Genomic DNA, 20,284 nt, shown 5'->3' with positions numbered 1-20,284 from the left:
ACTGTTGAAAATGTTGTAGTCAAATTAGTTAACCTAAAATGTTTAAAATGTCAGTCTAGTGTGTTTATCGATGGTTTATTGAGTGTCGCTTATGTGTAGTATATGATAAAAATTAAATATGACAGAGTAGTTGTTAATGTTTTGTGTTAGAATTAATGTAAAATATGGCTAACGACAGGGAAGTTTTACGAGAGGTTTGGGAGGGTAAACTACCCATTTCGTTTCACCTGGATTCAGATGAAGTTGTCGAATTACAACAACCAGATCCATTTTATTTAATGGTACCCCGTTTAAGTTATTTTCCTTTGGTTACTGATAAAGTTCGTAAGCATTTCTTGCGCTATGTCACTAATGATAAACAAGACAGAGAGATGTGGTTGGAATATGATGGTCAGCCCATTAAATGGCATTATCCCATAGGTGTTCTTTTCGATTTACTCATTACTTCTGATGATCAACTGCCATGGAATATTACCGTGCATTTTGATAAGTTTCCAGAAAATCAAATCTACAAGTTTAATAATAAGTATGTAAGATTTACATTGTTAATCAGTTGTGTGTTATGTATTTGTTATAGAGAAACAGTTGAGTCCTATTTCATGGCATGTTTGAAGGAAGCAGATGTGTTAAAACATAGAGGGCAAATTGCTAGTAACATGCAGAAAAAAGACCACAATCAGTTGTGGTTAGGTTTGCAAAATGGTAGGAGCTCTTTAGGAAATTGTTCACTTAGCTACTTCTCTTGATATGCTTTCTATAACACTGCTACTACTATACTTTAGAGTTTTTACTCAAAGCAGAAGTAGCACAACTGAATTCATTACATTTTTTATATTTGTTTGTTGTTCTTATTAATCTGACAGTGAGTTAAATTGTAGACAAATTTGAACAATTTTGGGCTGTGAATCGAAAGTTGATGGAAGTCTCATCAGAACAAGAATACTTCAAATACATTCCTTTTAGATGTTACATAGATGATGGTTACAGACAGAAATTAATTAAGCCTGTTTCTGAAGATGGACACCGCAAAACTTTACAAGACTTAATAAATGAAATGTTTCCTGGGAAAGACAGTAATTTCTACATTCTAAATCATTTATTTAATCTGATCTATTACCATTTTCAGTTAGCATTAAAACACATGGAATGATTCCTCCCTTAGAGACACCTCTTCAATGGATGTCTGAGCATCTCAGTTATCCTGATAACTTCCTGCATTTGTGTGTGCAGATGTGAAGCTTTTGTGTGATAATGTAAAAGGACTCTATATTTATTGCCTTCATTTAATGTGAAACTCTTATAAATAGGTGCACAATTTAAAAGCAATTTTTTTTTTATCTTGTAGGTATCAATAATTTCAAATGATCAAATATAAATATGGAGATGTACTGTCATATTGACTTTGTCATAAAATGTATTTTCTTTAATTGTAATAGAATTCTTCAGTCTGAAGTGTTTGCTAAAAGACGTGAATTTCAGTAGACTTAATTTGTAATCTATAGTAATATGATGCAATGTTTTATTAAAATTCATATACTTACAATTTTATATTCAATGTAGATGCTATAAAAATAAAACTACTATTTAATGCAAGTTAAATTTTTTGAGAAATAATAATAACATTTGATCGTTCCGCTACACCCCAATGAATAAATTACTTTTACAAACATGGAAAATTTGTTGAGCGTCAGGCTCTTGAAAGATCAAGTAAAAACCTATACTGTTTTCTAAATTTCGTTGTAGGTCGTACAATTTTATTGTACAGGTTATTCTAAATTATTGTAGTCGAAGTAGGCCATGCCCATGTTATGAAATTTTTGCCGCTTTCATGTGAACTGTCAATTTTTGTCGCTGTCACTGTCATTTTTTAGATGAAAAGTGCGGTGATGAGAATTTTATTTCTTTTTTTTAAATTAACGATTGGATCCAAAAATGTTGCGTTGTTTTGCAATCAATTCTAACAATATTGAGTTGTTTTGCACCCAATTTAACTCCTGTGTGTGAACGGTATGTACTATTCCGGACATGGAATCTTGGCCACAACTGACATTTAACTGACAAATATGTGTAAACTGGTCTTTATTGAATATAACCCAACTTTTGACTCGATAATGCCATTTCCATGCTCTTTTGGGTAATTGTTCACTTTAACTACTTCTGGAATTTTCGTGTTTTTTATGGCTAGACAGCCTCAGGGCGTCCTCCTAGATCGTGTCCCACCATTCAAACCTTGTGCAAATGCCTTTTTTTTCTCTTGTTGTGTTTCAAGGTCGCGCCAAGTCTTAGTATAACTAAAGGGTAAGGAAAATTTTCATTTGCACAAGGTTTGACCGGTGGGAAACGATATAGTAGGACGTCCTGAGGCTGTCTAGCCAGAAAAAACGCGAAAATTCCAGAAGTAGTTAAAGTGAACAATTACCCTTTTTTGATCTCACAAGAAAAACTTCAAAGTGATTTTTAATAATTGTCATTTTTTAATGGCACTAATGATTGGTTTACATAAATTTTTTTAGACATGTCAAAAAACTGTTGGCCAAGATTCCGTGTCCGGAATAGTACTATGGCGGCCAAAAAATTTTGGCCGTCATTTTCTTGACATTCAAGTAAAGTGCAAATAAACCTTTAGGAATCGTAACCCCACTTTCGATTCTTGTCATTTTGACAATCAATTTAAACTGTTTGAAGCTCAGATATTCCAAAAATCCGACATGAATAAACAAAATTAGAGCAATCGTACATAGATAACCTGAGGTAAACGTTCTGTGTAGTAGAAATGACAAAATAATTTTGAGTTTTGAAATTTACCACCCAAAAAATAACGTTCATAATCAAGACGGTAATCATGATGACAATAAAGTACGGATTACAATTTTTTTTTTTGAATTGACAGACAATGACGGCCAAAATTTTTTTGCCGACATAGTACTTACTTATTTACATTACTTTGATGTTTTTTATACGGAGCGGCAACCATACATTTTACATTCAGTTTTTACGCCTAGCTACAGTTGCGGCCGTTGAAAACTCAGACACTTTGACAACGCCAAACTTTTAGCTTTGTAAGTGACGTTTCTCAAAATGTCACTGAAACATTATCCACATTAATTTCTCTCGCAATGGCTCTTATACTCACACCGCCCCTCAGTCAAACACATTTTTGTAAATCAGATAATTGCGGCATTTCAAAAGTTACGCGCGATTCTGACCTAATATGTCAAATACTGACACTGACTTTATAATCCTTGATGAAAATCCTGTTTACGCTAATCAAATTTCGGAATTTATACAGAGTGTTTAAATCTTTCCTGTCTGAGATTTCAACGGCCGCAACTGTACTTGGACTACAATCATTTCGAATAACCCTGTATATGCAATGTAAATAATTATGCAAAATGTACAATACAGTCTTGTTTAAAAGATTAGTGCTAAACTAGGATTTATAAGCTCCACAAGATCTTTAACTTAAACCAAATTGAGAAAACAGTACAATCATTCTTTTTCTCTACGATTATTGAGTTATGTTTTCACCGGCTAAAATATAGGATCCCTGAACTCGTAAAATATGCAAAAAAAATAGAATCACAGTTGTTTAGAAACAAAATAATTTGGACAATAAACAGGATTTTCTGTTCCGGATATCTCCTGTCTGAGGCCACAGATCTTGGTTGACAATCTTTTGAACACGATTTCGTGCTAATCAAATTTCATGAACCGATTTTTTTGCAGAAACCCTCTGTTTACGCATGAGTCGCTGTTTGATGATTTGCGGTCATGGTGGTATGTTTTCTTCCTCTTCCTCGACAATCGTAGTGTGACTCAACACTGGATGTGCTTTAGTTGCACTGTTTGTTTAGATACACCAAGAAAATGAACTCTTGGTCGCTGTCTATTTTCTGACTTAAAAAACTCTTAGATATTTTACATTGTGACTCGCACAGACATTGAAAGGAGTTAAAAAACAATCTAACATATTTTGCGGTAAAATGTACAGTACAATCACAAATAGTGAAATAGTATAATTTGAAGAACCTTGTTTCAAATATTGGGTGATTCAAAATGATTGTGGCCAAGTATGGCAACTATGTACGAAAATGTATGTGGCAACTGTGTGAATGGGGTAGAGTTAATATTTGTATAACATTTCATAAGCGTGAATTTGATTTTTTTAATTCCATTGCACATTGATTTGACAGCTTTCAAAATTGCACGCCTATGAACTGTCAAAGAAATGTCAACTCTACCCTACCCACACAGTTGCCACATAAATGTTCGTACATAGTTGCCATACTTGGCCACAATCATTTTGAATCACCCAATAGGTACTATTGCGATCAAAAAATTTTGGACACTAATGTCATCGTGCTGTCATACATTCTAAAACGACCCTTATGTATTAATGACCTCAATTTTGATTGTGTCAATTTTGAAAATGTCAATGTCAGATTTACCGAGAAAATATTCAAAAAGTTGTAAAAATCGGACAAATAGAATAGAACGAGGTTTTAATTAATAAAAAATATAAAACAAATACCCAAATGTACTCGCATATTAAAAAAATTATATTTTAAACCGGTGTCAAATTGACAACAATTTCATCTTTCATGTGACAGTTACAATAAAGCATGATTTAGAGTAATTTTTTTAATGTGACAGAAGTTTGATGTCGAATATTTTATGATCGTAATACCGAGTGACTATAAATGATTGAAGGAAAATAGTGGATTGGCAACACTGATGCAGTTGGTAGTGTAAGTCTTTTCCTGGATCATCTGTCAATCATTTCTGTTTAGGTTAGGTTAAGTCACGAAGTACTATCGGCGCCAACGAAATGTGAACGAATTTCTGGTGCCATAGAAACGTCTTCTGTTTTGTTCTACATTAAATAAAACTTTGTTCAGTGGCGTACTATATGTATGAAAGTTAAGAAAAGATTTCTACATATTACCTATAACTTTCTATTATAATTTTACAATTTTCCTCGAGTTTGGTAACAGCCCTCGCTTTTCCCATATCGGTCAAGTGTCGTGGCATGTATATTGTTTAAAAATAAATTAAATCTGTTGACAAATTATGTTTGTGAAAATTGTCACAAATCTGACACATTAACGCACGCCTATGATTGATGCTACAACACACACTAGGAAAATTTGGCGTTCACATTTCGATGGCGCCGATAGTACATTGTCGATTTAGAGTTTTTTGACGTTTGTTTCAATTTTAAAAATTGCGTGTGTCATGCCAACGATGTTGCCAACTAAAGATTTCAAATGTGTCACCAACATAACAAAATAATTTTCAATCATTTATAGTCACTCGGTAGTACCTCTCGTTGAAATGCACTCTAGTAAGGTCTATCAGAAAAAGAAGAAAAAAATCAGTGTTGTCATTTAAAAAAAAAAATGGTGATGACATCATAGCTCAAAAATGGAGGACGTCATGAACAAGTGAAGCAACTTAAAATAAGCACCATAAGAAATAAAAATCGCCCTGTTTCAGCGTTTTTGACAAATGTCATTAGTTTTGAAATTACTGAATTTATTCCATAAGTGGTTTCCACACTGTATAATTGGATCCACGGCGCCGTACGAAACTAACAACTACCTACCTATTTGTTTTGAATTTCTGAATTTCGAGATGTCCTGTATTATTCTGAAGTGAGATGGTTAAGTAGAGGTGCAGTACTGAAAAGATTTATTTCTTTTTGCCACTATGTGGCCCTTGCCTGCTAAAAGGTTGCCGACCGCTGATACATTATATACCAAGGTGAAGAAGTTCATGATTATAGCCAGAGCGCCAAGATTAGAGCCCGAGGCGTGCCGAGGGTTCTAAGGCGCGAAGGCTATAAGGGTCTTCTTCACCGTGGTTTATATACTATTTTTTCCACTACTAGATACGTTAAAACCCTTTCGGATAAGAATTATTAATAAAATTGTTTTGTCCGATGCGACGATCCGAGTTCTCATTTTTCAATGAAAATCGTCTACGTTAACCAATGAAATCAACGAAAATCTTTCGTTGCTAGGTGACGGCTGTTTATTGTTAATCACTGGTTAATAATAAAAAATTATTAAAATTCTTAAAATTTATAAAATGTAAAGAAAAATCTTTATTAAAATTTAACATAAAATAACATTTTTAATTTACAATGCGAAAATTTCCGATAATAATGCGGAATCTGGAAAAGTGCCCCGAATGCTTGCAGCGTTTCCACGTTGAATGGCAAGGGAAATCCTCTCAAAAAGGAATTTCTTAGATTTTGAATCCCCTGATTCCGCGATAAGTCGGTCTCCGATTACATTAATGAAATCTATTGTTTCTTTGCACCAAGGGCCTAAGGTTTCAAAGGCTAAACCTTTAAATATGTAGTTTGACGAAATAATTGAACGATATTTGTTATGTTTGCGTTTGCAAGCCATTTCAGCGGCAAAACCTGAGACTTCAGATGTTTTCAATACCTAACTGTCTGCAAGTGTATCTACGACAGTAACGTCCCAAACCAAAGGTTGACCTTTATTCCACGGTACTAAAGTCATCCCATCAGGGCGTTTTCCGTCATCACGAGATAGTCCGTTTGGTTCTAAAGTTGAATTAACATGAATAGAAGTCAAAGACCGGTTGATAATAGAATTAATTTCAGTGTGTCTTGAAAATCTACCACTGCTTTTGGAACAACTTAGACCGTGAATACCAATTTCATCAACTTTCGCATTGCATTTGCAAATATGAGGTGTACAAAGATTACAACCCAATCTTAAACCAATACAAACTTGGAAGGAAGTGTTATCTAAAAGAGTACCAATATTAGGAAAAGGTATTGCATGTAACCAAGATCCTGATTCTCTGCATTGCAAAGCCTTAAAACGAGCCAAGTCCCTAGATGAATTAAAGATTAAGTCATTGTCAATTATTCTTTTGATATTGATATTATCCCAATTCTTCTGAAATTGTGGAATTGTTGGTCTTTCGTTCTCATTTTCTACATCCCAGACTGCTAAAGCTTCATCATAATGGTGAATAATAAGCTCATTATCCTTTGAATTGAATAATTGAGAAACAAGCTTTTTAACACCATGAACTGAAGATAGGAAAGCAGGGAGGCAAATATCGGAAATGCGGCGAATTCCCAGTCCACCAAATCTAATCGGTAAAGTGGACTGACACCATTGTAAATCAGTTAAACGTAAATTAAGTATTTTTTCTAAAGAAGACTTTAAAGAAGAATCAATGGAATTAACGTAATTAGAAAATTTCCAAAAAGGAGTTGTTCTTAATAAAAAATTAAATTTTGGTATGAAAAGACAGTTCTTGATTAAGGTATAAGCCACGTGTCTGCTAAGAAATTCAGCTTTATTTAAAAGATTTTCAACTGTAATAATAGTTTTTTCGACAGTGTTTTTGAAGCCTTGGTCAAAGATTGGAGAGCCTAAAAGAGATAAACTTCCTCGGTCACAAATTTTAATACCTGGTGCTAAATTTTGAAATTCCTTAATGATTTTTAAATCTGTGTCTCCAGAACAGCTAAAGATCTCGCATTTGTTAAAGTTTAATTCAAGACCAATTTTTCTGGAAAAATTGATAACTTTCTTAAAGTCGGACAAAACTACTTCTGGGTAATCAGCTAGGGTTCCATCATCTAAATACCAAATATTCAGTTCAGAATTCAAAGATAAAATAATTGGTTGAATGGCAAGACTAAAAATCATAGGACCACAAGGATCTCCTTGTTGAGCTCCAACCTCCAACAGAAGAAGAAATTAAATGATCACCAAAAAATAAAGTTGAAGGATTCCTATAGCATTGATAAAGATAAGGGTAAAGAAGTGGGGTATGACATTGGACTTCTTTTAGAATACAATCTCGTTCGACTGAGTTAAATGCGTTTTTGAAATCTAATTTAAGAACAACTTTGCTACGGTTTAGGTCGTTATTCACAAAGGTACGTGTAGTATGAATTGCTGCTTCGCATCCTAGCTTAGTTGCCACTCCAAGTTGGTGTGGAGATAAATACGAATTTACAATATTACGACTTTGAAAACAAGCAAGCTTTGAAGTCAATCTTCGTAAACAGTTTCCTATAGCGATCGGTCTAATTCCTCCATCTTTCTTATGAAGGGCGCATAAAGACGCACCATATAATAAATGACAAATTTCTGAAGGAAGTTGGCCAGACAATAAAAAATTGCACAGTTTTGTTAAAGCTCTTAGTGCCCGCTGACCTGCTTCGCCCGCTGATAAAGATATAATATCTTTTAAATATTGTGGTCTCATGCCATCTAAACCAGGTGAAGAACCGGCAGGAAAGGAATTGATAGCTTCTCGAACGTTTTGCTCATTAACTATTAAAGAAAAGTCTCCCGTTTTGAAAGCGTCTGGAAAAAAAAGTTCGCGAGATGGTGAAGGATGCTTTTTTTTTAATTCTTCAGCAACATCTTCATTGAATGAAGCTAATGAGTCATCCGAGGACAATAATTTAACAGCTCCTTTGATATCAAAATCGGCTACTTTTGCTTCCACTTTCTTAGCTAGTGATAAATTTGTTCGTCTCTTAGAAGATGTTCGTATTTGAGGTACTTCAAAATTAGAAAGATTTTCTTTTATATGCTTATTCAATGATTTATCAGATTTCTCGGCTACATTGAAAGCTCTATAAGAGAATAGCAAAAGATCCTCAAATGAAGAGATTGATTTGGTCGAAAGACAATTATTAATAATTGAAAAATTAATTTGGATTTGAGTAACTTTTTATCCCATATTATGACATTTTGGAGAACTACTTTAAATTTATCAATAAACAATACTAAATTAAAATCCGAGCCTATTCACATTAAACGGGGAATTTATCAAGGAGATTCTTTAAGTTTTGGACTTAGAGAACACATTGGTGGTTGAAATTCAAAAAGGTATATTATTATACTCATGTCATATCGTCAGGAAATTCCTTAACATTGACACATAACTACTAGAATAGCCCCTTCAGGACACTCAACAATTTAAGGTAAAACACCCCGATTTTCAAGGTAGTTCAAAAAGTCTAAAATTTTAAGGTAAAACACCCTGATTTTCAAGGGTAAACAGAAAAGCAGAGAAAATTGTGAAAACACCCACGTTTTTAAAGCCACCGTAAACCCATTTTTGAAACTCGATAATAAATAATATTTTGACATCAATTTTCTTGACGTCCTGTATTAAGGCGTCTGGAAAATCTATCTTTTTAAGAAAAAACAACCTAATTTTCAAGGTAACTCAAAAAGTGAAAGCCCCCTTCAGGACACTCAAGACATAAAAATGGCTCCACCTTGCAAAAGGTACAGAAAATTTTAAACTTGGCAGGTATCTTCTATTAGGCATATTATTAATATTTCCGAGTTTGCGACCTTGGGGGGTTGCCGTTCGCCCCGCCATACTGGAGAATAGGGGTGGAAAATCACATTTCTGCGATTATTTCATTATCCGTGCGAGATACGTCTATCTAAGTTACGAGTATTATAGAAAATGTAGAGCATGCAATTCTCTACATTTTTTGTTCTTTACATTTTTTTGTCAGATCAATAGTTTCGTAGTTACAGCGTGTAGAAATCGAGAATTTCTTTTATTTTTGTACTTTTTATTCTTGTCCACACCACCACAGAGGTAGAGCAATAGGGTGCGTTTTTTTTTTTTGACGTGGTGTCCCCAGTGGGTATAGTCCACGATGCAGTAGAAGTTTACTGTTTTACTCTTTTTGATCTCTTTGTAACGTAGACGGATCCAAATGATCTGGATCGATCGGTATACAGGGTGTTTCTGAAATACGTGTGTTAATTTTAACCAGTGGAAGAACGCGCCAAATAATGGAACTTTTCTCTATAACATTTTTACGAAAAAGCAATACAAATAGATTTATAATTTGGATTAAATTAACCATCAAAGTGAATACCCGCCTATGTGTAAGGGCGAAAATTTTCTGTTGTGATAGAAACAGAGCTTTGTTAAAAAGTTCCATTGTTATAGAAAAAAATAAATAATCAAAATTTAGATTCTCATGGTTACAAAAAATAGAAACTATACTCACCGGCACAAAAAACGACTCATTATGATTTCTTTAATAAATGATCTTGAAATTATATTTGTGCTTATTTTTCTTTACTATAGTTAAATTGGGATATTTTCAATGATTGGGAATGCTATGGTCATCATGGCAACCGAATTGTTTTGTTTAAATAAATTATTAGAAAATTTGCGTTACTTCCACGTTGTGTTTTTGTCGGTTGATTTACGTGTTCAAAGATTTAATGTGACAATACGAGATACTAATTGAAAATGCTGTTCAAATTTTGGCAATTTTTCGTAACATAAAATTTTTTCTGAAAAATTACTTTTATTTTTTTTTATTAAAATTTTATTTGCTGTGTTTAATGTTTTGTTTGTCGGATATTCTTTGACAAAGAATAACTTAAATGACACTTATCAATACAACATGATATCAATTTTTTTTTCTAAAACAATAAATTACTTAATTATATTCATAAAAAAGTGAGTCGTTTTTTGTGCCGGTCAGTGTAGTTAATCACACAAAACGACTCGTTTGGTAAAAATTGTGGGGCAAAAAATCTTGGAATACTTTTACGAATTTTACAAAATGTTATAGAGAAAAGTTCTTTCACTGGTTAAAATTAACACACGTATTTCAGAAACACCCTGTTGATGAGCTGAATTCATCAGAGTTTATGAATTTGGGAATTCCTCTTGAGAATTTTCCTCTTGTTCCTCGGGGTCATCATCATCATCATCAGGATTATTTGGCGTTTACCTGTTTCATTAGTATACTAAATCCGTTTATTAAACTCCCGCACTGTCAGTGTCAAAATTTTGAATTTTCTTTGGAGTGTACCTATGGTGACATACCTTTTCAGTTGCCTGTACACAAAATCTAGTTATAAGAACGTCAACAACAAAAGTGTGGTTATATTAATGGAGTTAATTCTCCTCTTTCCAAACAATAATTAACAATATTCTGCTTCTCTCTCGCCGTTAACAGTATTCTTTTACATTCCATATATTCTTCTTGTGCAGCCACTTCGTGTAAGTAATATTTTGAATGAAAGAAACAGAATTTATTAAACTTAACTTCAAATTTGAAATTTCTAGTTTTTGCACCAACGTTAACGTAAAAATTACTAGTCTCTGAACGACAGTGCGGCAACTTGCAAACACTTTGACAGTGCGGGAGTTTAGTAAAGGGACAATACACGCTGAGTCCGATATGCCCATAGACGGACAAACAATAAATGCTCGGTTTCTACAGGCTGTAACTACGAAACAATTGATCTGACAAAAAAAACGTAAAGAACAAAAATTGTAGAGAATTGTATGTTCTACATTTTTTGTAATTAGTTAGATATACGTATCTCGCACGGATAATAAAATAATCACACACGTTCAAGAATCTGAGGATCAAGACGAATGATCTTGATGATGATGATGATGATGACCCTGAGGAACAAGAGGAAAATTCTCAAGCGGAATTCCCGAATTCATAAACTCTGATGAATTCAGCTCATCTATACCGTTCGATCCAGATCATTCGGGTCCGTCTACGTTACAAAGAAATCAAAAAGAGTAAAACAGTAAACTTCTACTGCATCGTGGACTATGCCCACTGGGGACACCACGTCAAAAAAAAAACGCACCCTATTGCTCTACCTCTGTGGTGGTGTGGAAAAGAATAAAATGTACAAAAATAAAAGAAATTCTCGATTTCTACACGCTGTAACTACGAAACTATTGATCTGACAAAAAAATGTAAAGAACAAAAAATGTAGAGAATTGCATGCTCTACATTTTCTATAATACTCGTAACTTAGATAGAGGTATCTCGCACGGATAATGAAATAATCGCAAAAATGTGATTTTGCACCCCTATTCTCCAGTATGGCGGGGCGAGCGGCAACCCCCCAAGGTCGCAAACTCAACAATATTAATAATATGCCTGATAGAAGATACCTGCCAAGTATAAACTTTTCTGTACCTTTTGCAAGGTAAAACTCCCTATTGATTGGACTAAATGTACGTGCATGTAATACATATCATGTATTAACAAAATAAATTAAATTATTGCCTTTATTGTGATTGACTGACCACCTCAGAGCAAACTAAATAATGGAAATTATCATCCGTCATCCGAACTGAGTATTGATAGAGAAAGCATTCTTTCTCTTTGCAACAATCACATACAAATTACGACGAGAGCAATGGTTAAAAGAATTCGAATTGGAAATTGGTTTAGGGTTTAGATTGATGAGCTTTGCGGTTTTGCCACTAGTTAGAAATACGAGTACATAGTTTTCTTGGTATGGTTCCTTTTTGTGAATTTTATTGACTTTCATGTGCTTTTAAATCATCTATGTAGTATGAAAAACCTCACTGGGATTATTTCAACAGATATGACAGATAAGTATCAACTTTGATAGTATTAATATTGGGATAGGTATAAGGTTAGTAAGTGCATTATATTATAATAGAATCGAGAAAGAGTTTGAAAAATCGAGACGAAGTCGAGATATTTAAATTTCCGAGATTCTGTTATGGCACTTTACTAACCGTATATCCCACAAGGTTTTTCGCACAATCGCTTATACGAAAAAAAAATGGCTTTGAAGTAATTTTTTTTGACAGGAATGTTTTAAAGACATTAATGTCATTAATAACTTACCTTAGTAGGTATCGGTGTCGTTATTTACTTACAGCATTAGGGATGTTAAGTTCAAATTTCAGATTGTGTCAACAACAATTATTATAAGTAGCTATAACACGATTGCGTGAAAAACTTATGCAATTATTGAACAATCCCAATTTTTCAGTCCCGATTTTAAGGATAATTTTATTCGTTACAAAACCGAAAAGCTGAAATTCTAACCATCAGTTTAATAAATTAAGGCAAATGTTGGGGCGACATTTCGATTGTTTACTTGCGTGCTGGGTAGCGCCATCCAACTTTATCGTGAAAAGTATTAGTTCTATCGAAAATGTGGATATAGCAAATTGTAATCAAAGTTCAATAAACTACAAATACATAATATTTAGTTTATTTTCACGTAGGAATAAAACAAATCAGTGTTAAAACGCTTCTTTTGACTGATCGAATTATACAGGAGATATTAGGGATCTTCATTTTTTGTAACTCTTATTCAACAAACTGATGAAAAAAGTTATTTTTATTCGAAATTTTTTCCATCAGAATTTTTTTCTATTAGACTAAGGGCCAGTTTACAGAAGCGTAATTAAGTTAATCGTGATTCAATGCGAGATTAACTGAACACGTGATCAGATTGAACCAATTAAAGTTTTAGGTGCATGGGTTAATCGCGCATTAAAATCGAATTAAATATTTAATTCTCTTTCTACATTTAAAGTGGCCCTAAGTGTTACAGACTCTTTTCACATGTTACCTAGTAAACATTTTGAATTGTTAACAACAAAAATCCATGAATTTCTAATTAAAACGGCTCCAAATCGCTTAAAATCTTTAAAATTAGCTTGACATTTCGTTTTGACAAGTTGTGACATTTATCAAAATCCGTTCACACAGGAGAAAATTCTCAAATTCTGACAGTGTCGAACAAAAAAAAAATGTGTATTCGCCATTTTTAAACATGCTTCATTATTAATCAGATAAATCTAAACATCGATTTGTCTTCAGTTATGACTATGTAATTATTATGATGGTCAGTATAGGTAGGAATGCAGAAGATGGATACACCTAAACGGTTGTTTTATCAGCAGTTTCTTCGGATGAAGTATTTAGGTCAATTTACTTCTTTCTACATTAATAATCATTAGTTTTTTTAACATTAAAAAATTAATTATTCGGCGATTTGATTTTTTTTTATCGTTTGTTACCGTAAAAACCATTATATCTAATTGAATAAAATAATTTTCAAATAAGGACTAAACTATATTAATTTGAAATTAATAATACAATTAAGTATTGTTATAATTTATTTATCGAGCACTGTGTTGCAATAAAGCAATAAAGGGGAAAACGAGAAAAAATTCTTCATTAGCGTTAATTTGTTTAATATAATTTACGATAAACGAAAAAAAAGAAGTGATAATTTATCAATAAATATAAGGAATTTGCGCCAGAAATGGAACTTAAATTTCGATCTAATATGATAAACGTAAGATATTTTAGATAATAATGAAAGGTAATAAAAACAAGTATTGCCATCTGTTTGCTGATGAATGAAAAGAAAAGGGAGCTGGGAGAGAGACGCGTTGTCTGGCCTCGCTGGCTTGGCGACAGCTTGTCTGGCGTGACCACTAGCGCCGTTGCCAGCTTATCGCATTCCATTATGTTATTCGCAAACGACCGACTTCCATTCGACAAATAATCATCGAATTGTTTCTCAAGTCAGATAAAATCTGTGGTGTTGTCTCCTGTTAAAGGAAAATCATCGATAATTCGTCTCGACGGAAAGTAGGTAAAAAACAGCAAAGTCCGGCAACTGTGCACGTAAACTTGTTTCATAAACGGATGTCGGTGCCTCCCATTCAATCGACCTAGCGCAGACGTACGTCGGCGGCATTTTAGTGTAAAATCGTCTGTACAGAAGGAAAGAAGTGGTGTTGGGTCGGTCTGAGCCGTGTTTGTAAAATATACTTCAGGTCCCTTTTGATGGCAAACGTGAGAATACAGTTTAGTCAGCGGGAGTGGGGGTTTTCTGTGAATCGTGACGAAAATGGTTGCTACATAGGTCGCAGATAAAGTTAAACCGCGCTATTTTCGTTGTTTTTCCGAGGGTTTATTCTGATTTAAGTGTGTTTCGGGTGCGCAGAGTGCAGGATGGCCCACGGCTTGAATTCTGTACTGAAACGTGTGGGCTGCAAGGGCGAGGGCAAGGCTGGCATCGGCTCCCGCCGCATCTTCGCCCCGCATTTCAAGCTTCAAGTGCTGGATTCGTACAGGAACGACGCCGACTGCAAGGGCAACCAGAGGGCCACGGCCCGGAAGTACGGCATCCACCGGCGCCAGATCCAGAAGTGGCTCCAGGTCGAGGGCAACCTGCGCAACAGCGTGGGCAAGGGCGAGAGGAGCGCCAGACTGCCTGACGACGAGGCCCAAGCCCCAGGCCCCGCGCCCCTCGATTTCACCACGCGCTCCCGCACCCCGGACCCCGCGCCCATGGACCTGTCGCTCAAGAGGCCCGCTCCGAGCGCACCTGCGGCCTGTCCCCCGCCCTCGCCCCTCCGCCTGCCGTCGCCGCTCAGTCTCGCCAGGCCTCACCCAGACGTGTGGGACTTGTCCACGAAGAGGAAGCACGAGGAAAGCGCCCCCAAACCCGTCAAACTCTTCAAACCCTACCTCGACGACGTCACCGAAGATGCCCCCAAGAAACCGGACTTGCCACCCTGCTGCAGCTCGGCCTTCACCAGCTGCGACGCGACCTACTATTACAACAACAACAATAACGTCTGCGACATCAAGTCGGAGTACACCACCACGTACACGTTGCACGAGCTGCAGCCGAAGAGCCCCACGAGTTACTACTACACGTTTCCGTCGCCGTATCAGGGCGCCGAGTACGAGATCGGGCCCTTCTGTGCCGGTTACGACGACACTAATTACATCCAAAGTGTGGTGCCCCTCAAACAAAGACACAGCTACAGTCTGGACTTTAAACTGAGCGCCATCGAGTGTTATTACCAGGATTCGGTCTGCAAAGGCAACCAACGAGCGGTGGCTACCAAATACAACATCCACCGGAGGCAAGTGCAGAAGTGGTTGAAGCAAGCCGACGAATTGCGACAGAAAAATGAAACGATCAAACATACGCAAACGGTGAGATAGGACTTGCTTGTTTTCATTCTGGTGTAAGCCTCGAGAGTCTAAAACGTACCAAGCAATAACGAACATATCCGGAATGGCCTCCATTGTGTATTTGCCTTATAAAAATTAGGTCTTTTAGGGATTATTGATAATTGTGGGTGCTATTGTTCAAATTATAGATTAGTACATGAAATGTTATTGCTCAGTATCTAATTTACTTGTGTGCCTTTTTAGAGGATAAATAGGAAAATACGTGCCAAAAACGGAAGGCAGCTAATATTGCATACCCGGCAAAACAGCTACAGCTACACATTATCTATGTCTTCCTTTGCCATATTTTTATTATTTGTAATATAATTATTATTATCGTTAAAAACTAGATCATACTGCCCGTTTAGTTATTTATTAATTTATTGTTCTACTTCATTTTAATAAGTTTCATGGTTGTATAACGGATATTTATATACACACAGTCTTGTATTCAGTCTATTGCAATTGATAATGTGATTTTTAGACGTAATTATATTTGCTTTCAAACATTTGTACATAACTAATAATTATAATAATAATGTGACCTTACATCTGTAGGTTGTGAGCAATTATCGGACGTTTATCAAATTGTACATACAGCTGGCCTGACTATAAAACGAACTTTTTATAGATATTGTATTATTTTATATGAGATATTTTATAGATGATATTAATAAAAATGTATATATTACTCTTATTTTTTTTTTCTTGTCAATCATCAGTCATCACATCAAAAGCATAATTTCGTCATTACTATTAATATCTTCGTACCAGTAATAAACAACCACAATACAGCTAACTCAAAATATCGTCGAGATGAAGTGAAGGTATTCGCATTACGTAATCCGACAAACGTGATAAGGGACAACATGATTCGTAGTCATCAAAAAACATCTTCGCGGAATAATAAAGCACAAACTGTACTTTTAAAATAGGTACAATAAAAAAATACGGGTTTGGACACGCACTGCCCATCCATCTTAGTTTGTATCCTAACTGTTGTTTCTGACATTGCTAATTATTTAACGTTATGACAAAGTTTATTAACGACTTTCACAAAATTTTTTTAACTCCGCTTGCGTTGTTTTTCGACTCTTGGTTTTGTGTAAAGTTAATGAAAACGGAAGGTGCAGTATGGATAATTGTGGATTTTACTAAACCCCACGGTGTGTTAACTACACAATAGGATTTACTCTTACTACTTTTTACAACTCATAAATTTTACAAACGGACCGATTAACAGGTCAACATCTGGTTTCTGTTTGATTGTATCTGGAGACAGGACCGGCTTTTCATTTTATGGTAAACTAAAATGACCTTGTTACATATAATGTACTGATTCATTAAAAGGTGATAAATAATTTCAATCGTGGTAAAACCATGATTAAAAAAAAACAGGAAGCAGAACAAAAAAAAAATTTTCGTCAATACAACCTCCTTTGTTCGTACTTTTTTTCAGTCTACTTTTTTGCTTAAAACAGAGCATAAATATGGTCACCGGAGGAAAATTATAATACTGAATAATTAAATTAAATTAATAATACGCTACCTAGTATTACAAGTGCACCTACGTACTATGGCGGACAATAAATTTAGGCCGGCAAATTTCTGACATTTCAAAAAAGTCAATGCAAGCGACCATTTATTGTCATTATGACTGATGTGTCAGTTTGCAAACTGAAGGTTTTCAAGCTGTTTGGCGTTTCCTTCGCCCTTTTCGTAACTTACAGATCATGACGCACTAGCATAACTGATTTGTAGTAGCACTTCTCTCTGGTGCACGCTTCTTTTGCCAATCTTAATTTTGATTATCGCTGTCACGATGACAAGAATGACAAAAATCGAAAATGGGGTTAGTTGAACATAATGCCAGCTTCACATTTTGATGTCAAGCCAATGACAGGCCGGCCTAAATTTATTGTCCGCCATAGTACGAGTAAAAAAATAATTGTTGAAAATATGTAATATACAATGTGTCCATAAAAGAACGCATGTATATCAAGAGTCCTGTGGAATTGTAAGGCTCTATTATTTTATTGCATCGAACTATGTGGAGCCGTTGAAGCCGTCAAATCAGATGTCAACAGTCAAATGCCAAATTATTAAATGTTAGCGTCACTTGTGTTGTGAGTTCGACGTCTTAGTTATTTTGCTTGTTGTTTTCTTTAGTTTTTCTATATTCTAATTACTTTTCGTCTTACAACAGTCTTTATTAAAAACCTGTCAATAATGGCATATTAATGGTCTTACATAACCTCTGTTTTTCTATTTGGTACCACAATATGTAAACATACTACAGAGCGGCAAAAATCAAATATGTATAGGTACAAGATTCTTGATATACGAGTACGTTCTTTTATAGGCACTTTGTATGTATTTTTTTATATGCGCAGTTTTCTTAATATTTGAATAAAATTTAATCGCTATAGATGTCAACTTAAAAAATTGTTAATTTTCGTCATTGTGTTGAAATATTTGTATCTACAAGACATGTTTTGCTTTAGGAGTTTCTTTAAGCCAACAATGTTACAACAGCAGTAGATAAATTATGTATGATTTATGGAACATGGAAAGCCATGGGTTAATTACAACGAAACACCATCTCCAATAGCGAAGAGAGGACTTCATCTTAGAAAAATTATGACGTTCGTTTGGTGGTATGTCAATGGAATTATATGTTTACAAGCTGCTATAACAGATCATTCGATCATGAAAAAATTCTATTGTCAACACCTGTCAAAGCAATCTATTGAAGAATGACACGTCCGCCATGTTCTCCAAACCTTGCACCAACCGATGATCATCTTTCCTGCAGCCTCCCAAACTACATTAGTGAGAAACGGTTTCATACTGAATATGATGTCCGAAGCGAATTTGATTTATTATTTAGTTCAAAACCAAAATACTTTTATCACAGGGGATTCAAAGTTTAAAGTTAACATAAGAAGCAGTTCTGTTCTAACTAATGACGGAACTATTATATTTTGGATAAAAATTAAAATGTCAATTTCGCACAAGTTCGATCTTCTAAGAATATTGGTTATGTAACACATTTACTAAACTGATCGAGGACGCAGACGGAAAATAAAAATTATCTGAAAAAGGGTGTACGAGTACGAGACCAACCATTTGCCTTTCCCGTAGAGGGTCTTTCCAGTCTAACAATAAGTATGGTATGGTGTCCTCTCCGGCAACAAGTCAGCCATTTATTTCATTCAATTTAGTTATCAAGTAATTAAGACATACGTAACTACCTAATTCAGTAATTCTTAACAATTTCTGGCACTTTTTGAACTATTAACTGTCGTTTATTACCTGCATGAAAGTGTAATCACAACTGAAGAGCAGAAAACCTCAGTGGAGGAACTGGCTGCGAGAATCTGCGCCCCGAGTGTTTGAGGTATTCAGCTGCAGCTTCAATTTGCTTCTGGAGCGACAGCATAGTTAATCTATCTATTCAGCATAGATTACGATGTCTTGTGAGCTGAACAAATACAAAAATCAAAGAAATTTTAAATGTGTATATGTAGCTTACAGGATATATTACCGCCTTAACCGAACACCATCACCTCTATTTTTATTTCGAAAATTTTGTTGCGATTAAGAACATTGCAGAAGCGTTGGGAACTACTTTTGTTCTGTGAAAACTTCAGTTTTTAGAATAAAGTGACTACGAAGACTGATTAACACAATATGAAAGAATTGATATAACGTAACATATCTACAAAGTCAAGGAGTATCTCTCCACCAATCTTTTATCAAACATTTTTTTTCTACAACCGTCAAAAAAACGTGACATTTATGCATCGTTATCAAGTCGCAAAGTATGTCATTATTGATAGTGAAAAAATATTTGTCAAAAAGTTTCCTTGGATGCTAAAATAGTTATATTTTAGCATCCAAGGAAACTTTTTTACAAATATTTTAGCATCCAAGGAAAATTTTACAAAAATTAAAAAATTCAAAAATTCTAAAATGCGGTTGCATTCGAATGAGTTTGAAGTCTCGACCTAACGGTCTCGATCAAAAACTCATTCTCATGCCCCAACAAAAAACAATCATTTTGCGCACTTAATACAACTATAACTATTTTTTTCTATTTTGCACCTATAACACAAGTCAGTATAACACTCAAACGGGTTTCGAAAAGGAGCTCTTTTCGATACGCGTTTCAGGAACATTTACTTAAATGTTTAATGTTGGTAGCAACTTATAGTGAGTTGTTGCTACGTAATCACTGCACTTCAGGACACTTTAAATTCAAAACTTTTTTACCAACCTTTATATTTGCCAAATATAATTTTCCTAGCATTATGTTTTGAACTTTTTTTAAATTTAAGGGGCAAAATAGAAAAAATATTGTATTATACTCGTTTTATAAGCCATTTTGTCGCACTTGTTTGTTTATAGCACTCGTCGTTGCGCTCCTCGTGCTCTAAAAAACGC

The 20,284-nt window shown here is 34.8% G+C and overlaps 2 protein-coding genes across 2 annotated transcripts; both read left to right on the top strand.

Moving 5' to 3' along the window:
- The first annotated feature begins 164 nt into the window (after window positions 1–164).
- On the top strand, window positions 165–1,593 carry Atg5 (autophagy protein 5). The gene is made up of 4 exons (XM_069053154.1): window positions 165–526; window positions 578–702; window positions 879–1,073; window positions 1,127–1,593. Exons 1-4 carry the CDS (start codon window positions 165–167, stop codon window positions 1,234–1,236), a joined length of 792 nt encoding a protein of 263 aa, XP_068909255.1. The 3' UTR covers window positions 1,237–1,593.
- Window positions 1,594–14,313: 12,720 nt separating this feature from the next.
- brk (brinker) lies at window positions 14,314–16,529 on the top strand. The gene has a single exon (XM_069053818.1). The coding sequence runs from the start codon at window positions 14,825–14,827 to the stop codon at window positions 15,827–15,829; it is 1,005 nt and encodes a 334-aa protein (XP_068909919.1). The 5' UTR covers window positions 14,314–14,824; the 3' UTR covers window positions 15,830–16,529.
- Window positions 16,530–20,284: the final 3,755 nt, after the last annotated feature.

This window comes from Tenebrio molitor, chromosome 7 (assembly GCF_963966145.1).
Source record: "Tenebrio molitor chromosome 7, icTenMoli1.1, whole genome shotgun sequence".
Lineage (NCBI taxonomy): Eukaryota > Metazoa > Arthropoda > Insecta > Coleoptera > Tenebrionidae > Tenebrio > Tenebrio molitor.
This window is presented reverse-complemented; position numbering and strand designations above follow the sequence as displayed.

Bases quoted from the DNA above. Each gene is read 5' to 3' on its own strand.
- brk (XM_069053818.1), top strand. From the start codon at position 14,825: ATGGCCCACGGCTTGAATTCTGTACTGAAACGTGTGGGCTGCAAGGGC.
- Atg5 (XM_069053154.1), top strand. From the start codon at position 165: ATGGCTAACGACAGGGAAGTTTTACGAGAGGTTTGGGAGGGTAAACTA. The intron at 703-878 runs GTAGGAGCTCTT...GTTAAATTGTAG, and splicing joins GTGGTTAGGTTTGCAAAATG to ACAAATTTGAACAATTTTGG. The intron at 1,074-1,126 runs GTAATTTCTACA...TACCATTTTCAG, and splicing joins AATGTTTCCTGGGAAAGACA to TTAGCATTAAAACACATGGA.